Source organism: Cephus cinctus, unplaced genomic scaffold, assembly GCF_000341935.2.
Source record: "Cephus cinctus unplaced genomic scaffold, Ccin1 Ccin1_scaffold0878, whole genome shotgun sequence".
Classification (NCBI taxonomy): domain Eukaryota; kingdom Metazoa; phylum Arthropoda; class Insecta; order Hymenoptera; family Cephidae; genus Cephus; species Cephus cinctus.
In genome coordinates this window covers 3,520-18,178 of record NW_014333460.1, presented here as the reverse complement: position 1 = coordinate 18,178, position 14,659 = coordinate 3,520, and the positions used below count along the sequence as shown (strand labels likewise).

Genomic DNA, 14,659 nt, shown 5'->3' with positions numbered 1-14,659 from the left:
GAAACAATCTCTGTGCAACATCAGAGCGAAATCAACATGTGTCTGCAATGTCAATATCACGAAAATTCATCATAATTCATTTACAATCAACTTTTGACTATAGCGAGATCGTCTTAGGACCAGTCAAACGTCAAATTAAAAAATCACGGTCTAATTTGTTTATGAATAGAATCACTGTCAAGACTGCTTACGATGATCTTAAGTAGTGTCTGCGAATAATGTTCAGTCAAGATCTTTATCTCCAACGTAGAACTTGAGGCGTGTCTTAAAGCTATCTTGTTTGGTGTCTATGATTCTACATAGCGTCTCAAGCCCAATCTTGAGGTGGCCTTAAAAATAAGACTCGGCTATCAATACGGCCCTTAGACTTCGATTTCTTTTTAACACCTGGTGTGACAAAAGCTCTTTTCGTCAGCGATTACTGATAATGAACATCAGCAAATAACTTGCGGGCGTCAATATATTATTAAACAATTGACCTCTGTCTACTCTTTCCTCACACGCATTGAGCAATAATCAGAAACCGAGTTCCAGTACTGCCATAACTGAACCTACTGTGTTTCATGGCGACGAAGAATATTTGTCTCTTTTGTTTACTGTCTTCATAAGAATTGCTGAAATCTCTGAATTAAGACTCCTCCGGACCCAAACTAGCCGTCTTGAATAATGATGTTACACGCGAGGAAACGTGTTTTTCACCTTATATAAAATCTATGAACTTTCCGTGACGTACTTTAAATGAATTTGTTGCCACATATGCGTTAGCTGATATAATAACGAAGCATAGATTTCGGCGGACGGATGGAAAATACACTGTGTAACAGTTTCACGATAATTTTATTAGCCGTCCAGCTATGAATTTTCAAACTTGCACCGGTTACAAAAAGAACACTTATGTATCTTGGACATACTCCAGTCCATTAGAAACCGTCAACTGCTGTAGTAACATCCTATATTATTATGACTCACCTTCTATTATCTCTATATTCATTCTTCTTGAATCAAATAATTAAACAGCCAACCAGTTTCGCTATTGCTCATGCTTTTGTTTCTATGAGACGGCCCTGTGATTTTTACGTTATCGACTTAGATCGATGAGTTCCCTATTCTCTAACATGATAACGCGTATCTCATATTCCAACTTCTGATCTGTGTCCGCAGGCGCCTTAAGTACAGGTGCCTCTACAGGGTATTACCTTTTACGAGGGTATTTAACAATCAGTTTCTCTTTTTATTCGGCGTTCAATTCATGTTGAATCCAATACTTCCACCTGGATATCACCGAAGAATTGAAATGTAATTATTGCATTCTCGTACGTTATTGATTTTTACGTACAACTCCAACGACTTGTGAAGGAAAAGTTTTACTTCGTTTTTTCTCTATTTAAAATGACAAATCGATTGGGCTGAAGTAGCGGCTTCCGCAGTGTTCTACTGCAACTGTAGGAATTCATTATAAAAATCTTCCAGGTGTAAAAAAGTATACTACTGCCTTCTAGTATCAAGAGAATTCGAATCTTCTTGAATCAAATAATTAAACAGCCAACCAGTTTCGCTATTGCTCATATTTTTATTTTTATGAGACGGCCCTGTGATTTCTACGTTATCGACCCAGATCGATGAGTTCCCTATTCTCTAACATGATAACGCGTATTTCATATTCCAACTTGTGATGTGTCCGCAGGCGCCTTAAGTACAGGTGTCTCTACAGGGTATTCCCTTTTACGAGGGTATTTAACAATCAGTTTCTCTTTTTATTCGGCGTTCAATTCATATTGAATCCAATACTTCCACCTGGATATCACCGAAGAATTGAAATGTAATTGTTGCATTCTCGTTCGTTATTGATTTTTACGTACAACGCCAACGATTTGTGAAGGAAATGTTTTACTTCGTTTTTTCTCTATTTAAAATGACAAGTCGATTGGGCTGAAGTAGCGACTTCCGCAGTGCCGTACTGCAACTATGGGAATTTATTCTTAAAATCTTCCAGGTGTAAAAAAGTATACTACTGCCTTCTAGTATCAAGAGAATTCCAGTTACAATGAATTAAATACGTGTAACAATGAAGAGAATTCTATAATAAATGCCTTAAAACTGATTTTCGGACAATGTGCTATCTTGGAATACCGGTGGAGTAGTTCAATTTATGTATTGGTATCGTTTATATAAATTTCTTTCTATGAATATAATCCATTAACTGTTTTATAGTCAGAATTAAGAGATTAAAGAACACGGCGACCGAATAGTGAATCAGGTGCATATTCTACGTTAAACCATTTTGCGGCCCTTATAAGGGCCATTTTTGTTTAATTGAGTGACACTGTTTACGCCTTCTTCTCGGTCTTTTTGGGTAGCAGAACTGCCTGAATGTTTGGAAGCACACCCCCTTGAGCGATGGTCACACCAGACAGTAACTTGTTCAGTTCCTCGTCGTTACGAATGGCCAGCTGCAAATGACGTGGGATGATCCTCGTCTTTTTGTTGTCACGTGCAGCGTTTCCCGCCAATTCCAACACTTCAGCAGCCAAATACTCCATAACGGCCGCCAAGTAAACAGGAGCTCCAGCTCCGACTCGCTCGGCATAGTTGCCTTTGCGAAGGAGCCTATGAATACGGCCGACGGGGAACTGGAGTCCAGCCCTGCTGGAGCGAGACTTTGCCTTTCCCTTCACTTTTCCGCCTTTGCCACGTCCGGACATTATGACTTCTCTGTATAGTACTAGCAAACGTCCAACAACCTACTCGTTCGACAAGCGAAGCAACAATGAATAAAAAGGTAGCGGTTGAACAGTTATGTAGCAAAGAGGGCGCTTCCTGCGCTCCAATCCCATTGCGTCTCACCGTTGGCGTTGGAAGCGCTAGCGCCTGATTGGTGCGCCCATGGCCCTGCTACTCCATAAAGAGCGTGCCCAAGCGGGCAGTTAGCACATTCGTTGAATCTTTCGTACGAGTGACTTTGCGTGATAATAAACTGATCGAAGCATCATGCCACCTAAAGCAAGCGGAAAGGCAGTGAAGAAAGCTGGGAAGGCCCAGAAAAATATCAGCAAGACCGACAAGAAGAAGAAACGGAAGAGGAAGGAAAGCTATGCCATCTACATCTATAAGGTGTTGAAACAAGTCCATCCCGATACTGGAGTCTCTAGCAAAGCTATGAGCATCATGAACAGCTTCGTCAACGACATTTTCGAGCGCATCGCCGCCGAAGCTTCCCGATTGGCTCATTACAACAAACGTTCCACCATCACGTCTCGCGAAGTACAAACAGCTGTGAGGCTGCTTCTACCAGGAGAACTGGCCAAGCACGCTGTCAGTGAAGGAACCAAAGCTGTCACCAAGTACACCAGTTCCAAGTAAAGCTACTTGGCTCAATTACAAATTTCCATAAACCGGTCCTTTTCAGGACCATAAAAAGTTCTTACGTTAGCTTCAACAGTCACGACATATTCTCTAGATGATTCTCAAGTATATTTACGAGAATCTCTGCTGTACTTTTTTATTCTACGTGGGTTGTTAACGAATTTTCCCTCCTTATATGAAATCTATAACCTCTTATGCTTTACTTCGTGAAAGATGGTTCAATTTTGAAGTAATATCATACAGTTTCATAAGTATCGTTTTATTTATTTTCAACTTTATAACATTGTACGTTTTAAAGCGGCTACGGAATTGGGAATACCGATACATGAAGGAACGAAAGATTAGAGTAGTTCAGAGTTCGAGAAAAGCCACATTACAATTAGAAAAAGATTGCTTAAGGGTAATTAAAGAAAATAAACGTTTCCGCTATTACACAAGTTCTCTTGCTAGAGTTATGAATACTAGGGAAAATATTTAAATTGCAAGTTATTAGCTCTAAAATATTCATTCATATGGAATCAACCAGGCCTCAGGAATGTTAAGAGTAAAAACAATATTTACTGCATAATGAAAATATTAAGTAAGATATATGTCGGCTAAAGTACAGTAAAATATATGTTACTGGGCATATTTGGATTGAATTTAGAAACGTCTCAGAGTATAAACGGATGTGCATGTTCCTCGAAATAACGGAGTGTTGGTCCTGAAAAGGACCGTTTTTATTTTATAAGCCTCGACTAAAGTATAGTAAAGTGTATGTGAGTGGGCATGTTTGATTAATTTTAGAAACGTCTTTCAGAGTGTAAACGGATGTGCATGTTCCTCGAAATAACAGAGTGTTGGTCCTAAAAAGGACCGTTATTATTTTATATGCCTTCGGTATTTAGGCACGTTCTCCACGAATACGGCGAGCCAACTGGATGTCCTTTGGCATGATGGTGACACGCTTGGCGTGGATGGCACACAAGTTGGTGTCCTCGAAGAGTCCAACGAGATAAGCCTCGCTAGCTTCTTGAAGTGCCATCACGGCTGAACTCTGGAAGCGAAGATCCGTCTTGAAGTCTTGAGCGATCTCGCGGACTAATCGCTGGAAGGGCAGTTTGCGAATGAGCAGCTCCGTGCTCTTCTGATAGCGACGAATCTCACGCAGAGCGACGGTTCCTGGTCTGTAGCGATGAGGCTTCTTAACTCCTCCGGTAGCTGGTGCACTTTTACGTGCAGCTTTCGTAGCCAATTGTTTCCGAGGAGCCTTTCCTCCAGTTGACTTGCGAGCAGTCTGTTTCGTACGAGCCATGTTCAGCTAATATCTCTTTCACTGTGGGTCGATAGAACTTTACACCATAAAATTCAAATGCAGTATGACAGCGTCAACTTTGGTCACTGACTTATAGACTCGACCGATTGTTGAGTTCGACGCTCATTGGCCAGTCGGTAAGTGGTGGGGATACGCATAGGAGCGAGTATAAATAGCTCTCGAATCCTAGCTACTGCATCAGTTCTACGGAATATTTCTTCGAGAGAGTTTCTATTGAATTTCGTTGTTGATAATGACTGGCCGCGGAAAGGGAGGAAAGGGTTTGGGAAAGGGAGGAGCGAAGCGTCACAGGAAAGTTCTTCGTGACAACATCCAAGGAATCACGAAACCGGCTATTCGCCGTTTGGCTCGTCGAGGCGGTGTTAAACGTATCTCTGGCCTGATTTACGAAGAAACTCGTGGTGTTCTTAAAGTGTTTCTGGAAAATGTCATCCGTGATGCAGTCACATACACCGAACATGCCAAGAGGAAAACTGTCACTGCCATGGACGTGGTCTATGCGCTGAAACGTCAAGGACGCACTCTCTATGGCTTTGGTGGTTAATCTGTTTCTTCGAGTCTCAGCTACTGTTCGTACACTACACAAGGGCCCTTTTCAGGGCCACAAACTTTTTCAATATGTAAATGGAGCAAATCGTTTTACCATTGTATGCACTAGTTAATTTTTATTCGTCACCTCTTTTACAAATCAAAATTTAGATTATATTATGGTTTCCGTTCGAACAATAATATACCTAATATCTATCTATTATTCTTGCGACAGTGTTTTTAATAAGTTCCATGTTTTATATGTTCTTGTTTTAAACACGAAGGTTTAGTCTTGGATTTTGATAGCCGTTAAAATTCATCTTCCTTTTTTACACTACTCATTCAACTCATTTATAATATATATATTGTGACGTTAATTTTTCACGCCAGACGGAACGATACCGTCACAAATTACAATCCTCATTTCTTTTCCCCGAGATCTAGGAATTCGGAATATTAAATGCTCATGGGCGCCGGGCACACCTTTATGCCACGAGACTGCATAGGAAGATTACGAGGGATAGAAGGAAATTAGCCAAGCCAGCTAGATCGCAACGTGATAGTAGAGGGGAGGGGGTCTTATAGATGGTACGCTGAATAAAGATTGAGAACTTCCAATTAAACGGTAACAAAATAACAATGGGCCCTTTATTTTGGGACTTATAAGAATTAACAATAATAACAAAATGAAATGGTAATTTCGATACCAATAATATGTAAGCCACGCGATACGGGATTCCTTACGGGACGCGTGGATAAATAACAAAATACGATATTACGTTAGCTACCGAGAATTAATCTGTTGCCGATACTGAGTTACGCGTACGAAGGTCGACTCTATCTACGCCCTGAGACGTAGTTGCTAAACACACGATTCTGGCGAATAACGGAACGGATCGGTTCGAGTGGCGGAATTAACAAGAATAATGAAACACAAAGAATATGGAACATACGAATCCACACAGAATAAATAATATACAATAGTACTATACGAAACTCTGGAGACAAGAAGAAAAATAGTTACAGATTCATAAAAATGATAATTACGTGTAGAGAATATCAATATCTTATTTAATACTGTAGGCTCTTCAACAATATGCCTTGCTACTTATTTCTACGTCCTACGAGTCTATCACGGGAAGCGTGATAAACAGATTCTCTACGATTCTCCAGGGTCACCAAGAGTAAGGCGATAGCCGACATATACTATAGACAATAAATTATAACAAGTAGGTAGTTCAAGCGGTAGGCACAGAATCTTTTCCTACTGTATGCTACGCGATCTTCTCCTAGGCCGAAACCGGGAGGAAAATAATACAGAGATACAAATTCGCAATTAAACAGTAGATACACCGATGGAAAAGATTTCGTCCTCTCGACGACGAGACGCTTACCGTGAACGATACAATATGTCTTCTACGATACAACTATTCAGGACGAAACCACCTGCCAAGACGGCAAAGTAATAGAGAATGAATATCTTCGGACTACTGTATGCTACGCGATCTTCTCCTAGGCCGAAACCGGGAGGAAAATAATACAGAGATACAAATTCGCAATTAAACAGTAGATACACCGATGGAAAAGATTTCGTCCTCTCGACGACGAGACGCTTACCGTGAACGATACAATATTTCTTCTACGGTATAACTTGTTCGAAACGAAACCACCGGCCAAGACGGCTAACTAATAGAGAATGAATATCTTCGGGAGTTCTTCGGGACTCGGGGCCAGCGCCAGCTCCCTCATCCCCGCCGGGCCCTCCTGGGCTAATCATCGACGTCGAAGGTACTCGCCAATTGTAGGCCCTTGCGCTAACTTCAAAACATGCCACTGGATTCAAATACATCTTACGATAATTGTATCAATAATTTCTATCAACTTAACCCTACGAGAAGGACGCGGAACGATATAACGTCTATAACCGGAGCCTCATTGTAAACGATACAATTCTTTACTTTGGAGGACGGTTCCGCTAGTTTATTCTTAATCCTAGTCCTCGCGACGGATCCTGTTCGCTGGACTCGGAACTCTTCGGGATGTCACAACTCGTTGCCGTAGCTAGGGTGTCCGGATACTTCGTCCGGAGTTGGTTCTCGTACGGACTCCGGTCGGGACGGATAGGTGGTGGAGGATAGCGATCCCTCGCACCTGGACAGCTTCCAGAGCCTTCCATCCTCTTCGGTACTGTTGGCGTTCCCTTGGCAGGACGTCCGTACCGGCGGTAATGCGAGATCGGTATGATCCAGTGCGATGTCTTATGCTGTCTCGGCTTCCCACTTGATTCGAGGGCCGTCAGCTGCGGAGTGGAGGCGCCTGATGACGTAGTGCGTCTCCACGGTCCCTCGCGGGACTGGTGGCTACTTCCTTCGAGCGAGGCTGCGACTGATGGTCTGTCTAGGCGTGGCTGCTCTTTACTCCCTGGGTGAAACGTTGATGGTGGTGGTGGCCGGATACGAAACGCATGAAATAGTTGTACGGAACAAAATAATTAACCTTATGTAATTCTACTACGATTTTGGACCCTGGAGTTCTTGGCCGGTACCTTTCGGGACTCTCCCGAGGGACGGTAATGCGTCCCGTATTTCAAACACGCTAGTTCTTTACTCGGGAACTTGCGACGTGAATTTTAACGTCACAAAATATATATGTCTAATACATGTGCAAACCCCTTTCGAATCCCCGGGGAAAAAGGCCATGTTGGAAAAGACCTGCGTTTTGACTCTGATTTTTGTCTTAATATATATATATTAAGATATATAGATATATATAGAATTCTGAATTACTATCTATATTCTCCAGATGGCTTTCACAGGAGTTCGACTTATGCGTTTCAAAATCTTTTGTTTCGACATTTTCGGATTTTATATCTCAATGAAATATATCTCCACTTAATATTAAGAGGTTGATGAAGAAAAACTATTTTGTGGTGGAGATGATAATCAAGCGCATCAGTTCTAGACAGGGTTCACACATAATAAGTAATACGTAAATTGAACTCGATTGACGCTGTACGAGGCTGAGGGAAAAAATTGACGCAAAATGTTCAATTTGATTTTTTATAAATTTTAAACCTGTTCCATTTCTTAGTGAAAATAATCAATTACATGTTAAGGAACATTTTGTTGCAGCTCGCATGTTGAGATGGTCCTTTAAATGTCAAATTAAGGGGAAAACACCATTTACAATTTTCAAAAAATCGATTTTTTCCTCATACTTCGGAAGTATAATATATTAAGAGTATACTGGAAATAGGAAAAATCGAAATATTAAATATTTACGGAGATATCGCACATAGTCGACAGCGCCGGGGCCCGCACACCGTAAACTAGCGAGTCAGGTAGTCAGGAGCGCTTGGGGTGGAGCAACGTTTCTTTTACAATATCTATGTATACATGTTTGAAGATCTTACTCCATTACTTGGCGACGAGATTAAGCAGCATCTCCTACTAATTTAGAAAGATTTGTCTATGGATGATTTACATGAAAGATACTTGGGTGACCATACCCAGAATGCTAATGAAAGTTTTAACGCGACAGTTTGGCGATTATCTCCAAAACACCTGCATTCTGGACTAAAAATGATTGTAATCTCACCCTATATTGCTGCTGGGATATTCAATTAAGGCTACACCTCCATTCTCAGAGTTATGAAAAAGTTAAATATAATTGTGGGCACCTACTCGAAAGTTTTCGCCGAAAACACCGATGAGCCGCGAGTAGCAAGACAGAATCGGATGAGTCTTTCTGAGACAAAAGCAGCTCGTACAGCTCGAAAACAACAGCAGATGGAAGATAATCAACTCTCAGAGGAGGCTGAAGGTTTCTAATACAGATTGTTACCTAAGCCCAGGACAAAAGACATACCGTTAGATCCAGCGTGAAAAAATAAAAATATTGGCGTTGACAAAAATCAAAAATTTTAATTAGTTTATTAATTATTACAGATTAAAGTAAGCCAATCATAAGCGCGTGAGAACCCCGGCACATTTTAAGCAGGCCGGCCTGGCGTAACAGTTAGTGGCAGCATGGCCCCATGCCTGGCATCTGTGGCACTGAGAGATTCTTCTCTTGTTTATGAAGTTATCCCACGTGATTTTCGTATATCCTAGATAGCTTATTTCTTGTTGCATTTGCTTCAGTTTGATGCTTTCATTAAATGTAATCATGAACATTGGCTGTTTTGTGTTTTTCATTGGGTTTATATTGTGCACCTTGTAATTGAGGGACTCAAGTTCGGTTTTTAAATCTTGAAAATCTGTGTTTTTATGTAATCCTCTTATTACGAAGGTGCACAGTTTAGCTTGTTTATTGGTGTGTGTATGAAACTGGTATTCGTTCCTTTCCCAAATGCTTTTCAATTTTTCAAAATCTGCTTTATTCGATGTAAACACTTCTGTACAGTCTTTGTGGTACTTCACGTGGAATTTTTCCTGGAGGATGTCTTTCAGTACTTTCACAAACTTTGCATGCGACTCCACTATTTCATGAATGACTAGTGGAGGGGGCTTCTTTGGGTTAGTGCTGCGCGTTCTGCTTGGTCCTTTGTCCTTCGGAGGCGCCAGGCTTGGGTCTTCGTTCGTCTCCATATCGGAGGCCTCATCTTCTTCTTTCTCATCCGATAGGGCGAAGAATCGGTTTTCAATTGCGATGCCCCTATTTTGCCCGTCTTGCCTTTTCTTTTTTATAGAGCTCATGTCTATGTTATTTATTTTTCTTTTTTTGGTGATGAATACATCTTTTAATTCATTCGTCGTTAGTTTCCCATTAAGGGTTTCGTCAGGACTTTTGGGTGGCTCTTCACCCACAATGATTATTATATATTATTGTATTTTTGTTTTCTATTAATGATTCTTTGATAACGCAATGTTTTATCACACTGTATCTTTGTTTTAAGTGGTATTTTTCTATTTAGTATTTCACTCATTCGTCAGATTTCAAAAGCACCGCACTGCACCGCACTGAGCACATCCGCTGCTTACTACGGTCCGCACGAGACTGGACGAGAATGGTGTATTCAACGTGGTATGGGTCTTGCCGACAGTATTTAGTTACGTGTTCATGTAAAGCGATATTTGTTTATGGTACATATTGATCTGTGTATATACACAGAACATTATATAAATATTCAATTTGGTTTGATTTTACTTTAATAATAACAATATAATTCATGCAATCACCGATTAATAGTTTTTTACTGGTGTTAAATTATTTCTAAAATATGCTCAAGCTACGTTAAGGGGAGAAAACAATGTGGACGCTCGAAAATGAGTCATTTTTGATGAATATTTTTAAAGGTGATAAAATAATCGCTTCATTTTAAAATTTTGATAGTATTTCATTACAGCTTTGTAGTGTAGAAAAACATTTTTTTTTATAAAACAAAATGGCGGCTCTGTAAGGTATTTTTTCAGGCGTCTTTTGCTTGGCATCGAAAAGTGCTGTATTTGTCATATCTTTTATATTGATCTAAAACAAAAATTTTTGTTTCCGATTACTGACATATGCCGGGGAAGTTTAAACCTATAAAACTATAAAAAAAAGTATAAAATTAAAAATTAAGTAGGTTTTTTAATCAAATGTTCAAATTTTCGACAATTTTTACCCCACGAAAGTAATTTATTTACGCGATATTTTTAAAAATTTAGGTACACCCTTCCGATAATGTTATAACCTCCCAAAATTTCAACTAGATCGATCAATAACTTTTTGAATTACAGCACAAGCATTTTTTGAAAATGTAGTTTCGAGATAATCGCGTTTAAAGTTTCAATCCGATAAAACTTTTAGTTTTAGTGACTTACCGATCAATCAGCGATTCCAGACGTATACAGGGTGTGTCTTAAGCCCAGGACAAGAGACATACCGTTAGATCCGGCGTGAAAAAATAAAAATATTGGCGTTAACAAAAATCAAAAATTTTAATCAGTTTATTAATTATTACAGATTAAAGTAAGCCAATCATAAGCGCGGGAGAACCGGCAACTCTTCCTCAGTCTCCTCCCATTGGGGACAGCCAATCATTTATTTCCCCACAAAAACAGTGACCGGTGGATACGTAAATATACTAACGTAAATAAACAAAAGAGTAACGCAAATAAACAAAAGAATAGTGTAAAATGTTTCTTGTCGGAAAGTAAATGATTGGCTGTCCCCAATGGGAGGAGACTGAGGAAGAGTTGCCGGTTCTCCCGCGCTTATGATTGGCTTACTTTAATCTGTAATAATTAATAAACTGATTAAAATTTTTGATTTTTGTTAACGCCAATATTTTTATTTTTTCACGCCGGATCTAACGGTATGTCTCTTGTCCTGGGCTTAAGACACACCCTGTATACGTCTGGAATCGCTGATTGATCGGTAAGTCACTAAAACTAAAAGTTTTATCGGATTGAAACTTTAAACGCGATTATCTCGAAACTACATTTTCAAAAAATGCTTGTGCTGTAATTCAAAAAGTTATTGATCGATCTAGTTGAAATTTTGGGAGGTTATAACATTATCGGAAGGGTGTACCTAAATTTTTAAAAATATCGCGTAAATAAATTACTTTCGTGGGGTAAAAATTGTCGAAAATTTGAACATTTGATTAAAAAACCTACTTAATTTTTAATTTTATACTTTTTTTTATAGTTTTATAGGTTTAAACTTCCCCGGCATATGTCAGTAATCGGAAACAAAAATTTTTGTTTTAGATCAATATAAAAGATATGACAAATACAGCACTTTTCGATGCCAAGCAAAAGACGCCTGAAAAAATACCTTACAGAGCCGCCATTTTGTTTTATAAAAAAAAATGTTTTTCTACACTACAAAGCTGTAATGAAATACTATCAAAATTTTAAAATGAAGCGATTATTTTATCACCTTTAAAAATATTCATCAAAAATGACTCATTTTCGAGCGTCCACATTGTTTTCTCCCCTTAACGTAGCTTGAGCATATTTTAGAAATAATTTAACACCAGTAAAAAACTATTAATCGGTGATTGCATGAATTATATTGTTATTATTAAAGTAAAATCAAACCAAATTGAATATTTATATAATGTTCTGTGTATATACACAGATCAATATGTACCATAAACAAATATCGCTTTACATGAACACGTAACTAAATACTGTCGGCAAGACCCATACCACGTTGAATACACCATTCTCGTCCAGTCTCGTGCGGACCGTAGTAAGCAGCGGATGTGCTCAGTGCGGTGCAGTGCGGTGCTTTTGAAATCTGACGAATGAGTGAAATACTAAATAGAAAAATACCACTTAAAACAAAGATACAGTGTGATAAAACATTGCGTTATCAAAGAATCATTAATAGAAAACAAACCTTCTTTTTTCCTGGTTGCTAATGATCATAGTAATGAACCATAATATTAAAGAATATAGTTATTTGTCATTCTGCATGCGATGAAATGCAATTTGTTTTTCTAAACTTACCGGCAAGGTCCATACCACGTTGAATACACCAGTTCTCGTCCAGTCTCGTGCGGACCGTAGTAAGCAGCGGATGTGCTAAGTGCGATGCAGTGCGGTGCTTTTGAAATCTTACGAATGAGTGAAATACTAAAAAGAAAAATAAATACTAAATAGAAAAATACCACTTAAACAAAGATACAGTGCGATAAAACATTGTGTTATCAAAGAATCATTAATAGAAAACAAAAAAGAATACAATAATATATAATAATCATTGTGGGTGAAGAGCCACCCAAAAGTCCTGACGAAACCCTTAATGGAAAACTAACGACGAATGAATTTAAAGATGTATTTATCACCAAAAAAAGAAAAATAAATAACATACACATGAGCTCTATAAAAAAGAAAAGGCAAGACGGGCAAAATAGGGGCATCGCAATTCAAAACCGATTCTCCGCCCTATCGGATGAGGAAGAAGAAGATGAGGACTCCGATATGGAGACGAACGAAGACCCAAGCCTGGCGCCTCCGAAGGACAAAGGACCAAGCAGAACGCGCAGCACTAACCCAAAGAAGCCCCCTCCACTAGTCATTCATGAAATAGTGCAGTCGCATGCAAAGTTTGTCAAAGTACTGAAAGACATCCTCCAGGAAAAATTCCACGTGAAGTACCACAAAGACTGTACAGAAGTGTTTACATCGAATAAAGCAGATTTTGAAAAATTGAAAAGCATTTGGGAAAGGAACGAATACCAGTTTCATACACACACCAATAAACAAGCTAAACTGTGCACCTTCGTAATAAGAGGATTACATAAAAACACAGATTTTCAAGATTTAAAAACCGAACTTGAGTCCCTCAATTACAAGGTGCACAATATAAACCCAATGAAAAACACAAAACAGCCAATGTTCATGATTACATTTAATGAAAGCATCAAACTGAAGCAAATGCAACAAGAAATAAGCTATCTAGGATATACGAAAATCACGTGGGATAACTTCATAAACAAGAGAAGAATCTCTCAGTGCCACAGATGCCAGGCATGGGGCCATGCTGCCACTAACTGTTACGCCAGGCCGGCCTGCTTAAAATGTGCCGGTGAACACCTAACAAAGGACTGCAAAAAACCTCCAACGGTACCAGCCATGTGCGTAAACTGCGGAGAGGACCACCCTGCTAATGCTACATGCTGTGTTGCATACAAGGCCCGATTGGAGCTGGTCGAGTCGAGATCCACAGCGAGAAACCAGAAAAACAAACTATCAATAGCATACACGCCATCAAGAAATCAACAACAGCCGCCTAAAAAAGATGACAACAAACAATTTCCATCTCTTCCAACCAAGAAACCTGCACCACATAGGACATCACTACCAATTCAAAGCACATACGCAGCGCGTGCATATGGGACAACAGCACCAAACCAAAACACATACGCGACACGTGCATCCTCGAGAGAACATACAGGTGGTAGTACGAGTAGCATCCCAGAACTATTACAATTAACCAAAGAAATTAAAGACTTAAATGACATATTTAATATAAAGAAAATGACAATAGCCGTCCGAGAACTAAAAGCACAATTATTAGAATGCCAATCAGAAGGCGAAAAATTCCAAGTATTTCTAACATTCTGCGATAATCTCGATGACTGACAAAATAACAATCTGCAGTTGGAATGCAGACGGCCTCCGAAATAAAGTAGGAGAATTAATTGAGTTCCTAAATAGATTTAAAGTAGATATCATGTTACTTAATGAAACAAGATACGACAATACGCTCAAACTAAAAATTAAACAGTACAAAGCTATTAGAGCAGGCAAGACTAGTACAGCTGGGGGGGTTGCCATTCTGATAAAGAATAACATTCCCTATAAAGAAGTACAAATTAAGGACACCTCTCCTATAGAAAGTCTCTGTGTTAAACTAGAAAGCAATATACATATAATTTGTGCGTATTGCAGCCCAAACAAAATGTTTACGAATTATAATCTTGATAATCTTCTTAGCGTCGGAAACAAGGTATTG

The 14,659-nt window shown here is 39.2% G+C and overlaps 4 protein-coding genes across 4 annotated transcripts; 2 read left to right on the top strand and 2 right to left on the bottom strand.

Annotated features, from left to right (window-relative positions):
* Positions 1-1,549: 1,549 nt before the first annotated feature.
* On the bottom strand, positions 1,550-2,751 carry LOC107271043 (histone H2A-like). Its single transcript, XM_015746614.2, has one exon. It carries the CDS (start codon positions 2,700-2,702, stop codon positions 2,328-2,330), a length of 375 nt encoding a protein of 124 aa, XP_015602100.1. The 5' UTR covers positions 2,703-2,751; the 3' UTR covers positions 1,550-2,327.
* A 193-nt stretch (positions 2,752-2,944) lies between these two features.
* LOC107271046 (histone H2B-like) lies at positions 2,945-4,092 on the top strand. Its single transcript, XM_015746616.2, has one exon. The coding sequence runs from the start codon at positions 2,989-2,991 to the stop codon at positions 3,358-3,360; it is 372 nt and encodes a 123-aa protein (XP_015602102.1). The 5' UTR covers positions 2,945-2,988; the 3' UTR covers positions 3,361-4,092.
* Positions 4,093-4,102: 10 nt separating this feature from the next.
* LOC107271045 (histone H3) lies at positions 4,103-4,704 on the bottom strand. Its single transcript, XM_015746615.2, has one exon. It carries the CDS (start codon positions 4,655-4,657, stop codon positions 4,247-4,249), a length of 411 nt encoding a protein of 136 aa, XP_015602101.1. The 5' UTR covers positions 4,658-4,704; the 3' UTR covers positions 4,103-4,246.
* Positions 4,705-4,812: 108 nt separating this feature from the next.
* LOC107271047 (histone H4) lies at positions 4,813-6,687 on the top strand. The gene has a single exon (XM_015746617.2). It carries the CDS (start codon positions 4,911-4,913, stop codon positions 5,220-5,222), a length of 312 nt encoding a protein of 103 aa, XP_015602103.1. The 5' UTR covers positions 4,813-4,910; the 3' UTR covers positions 5,223-6,687.
* Positions 6,688-14,659: the final 7,972 nt, after the last annotated feature.

Excerpts from the sequence above, each read along its gene's own strand:
- LOC107271043 (XM_015746614.2), bottom strand. The coding sequence starts at position 2,702 with ATGTCCGGACGTGGCAAAGGCGGAAAAGTGAAGGGAAAGGCAAAGTCT.
- LOC107271046 (XM_015746616.2), top strand. The coding sequence starts at position 2,989 with ATGCCACCTAAAGCAAGCGGAAAGGCAGTGAAGAAAGCTGGGAAGGCC.
- LOC107271045 (XM_015746615.2), bottom strand. The coding sequence starts at position 4,657 with ATGGCTCGTACGAAACAGACTGCTCGCAAGTCAACTGGAGGAAAGGCT.
- LOC107271047 (XM_015746617.2), top strand. The coding sequence starts at position 4,911 with ATGACTGGCCGCGGAAAGGGAGGAAAGGGTTTGGGAAAGGGAGGAGCG.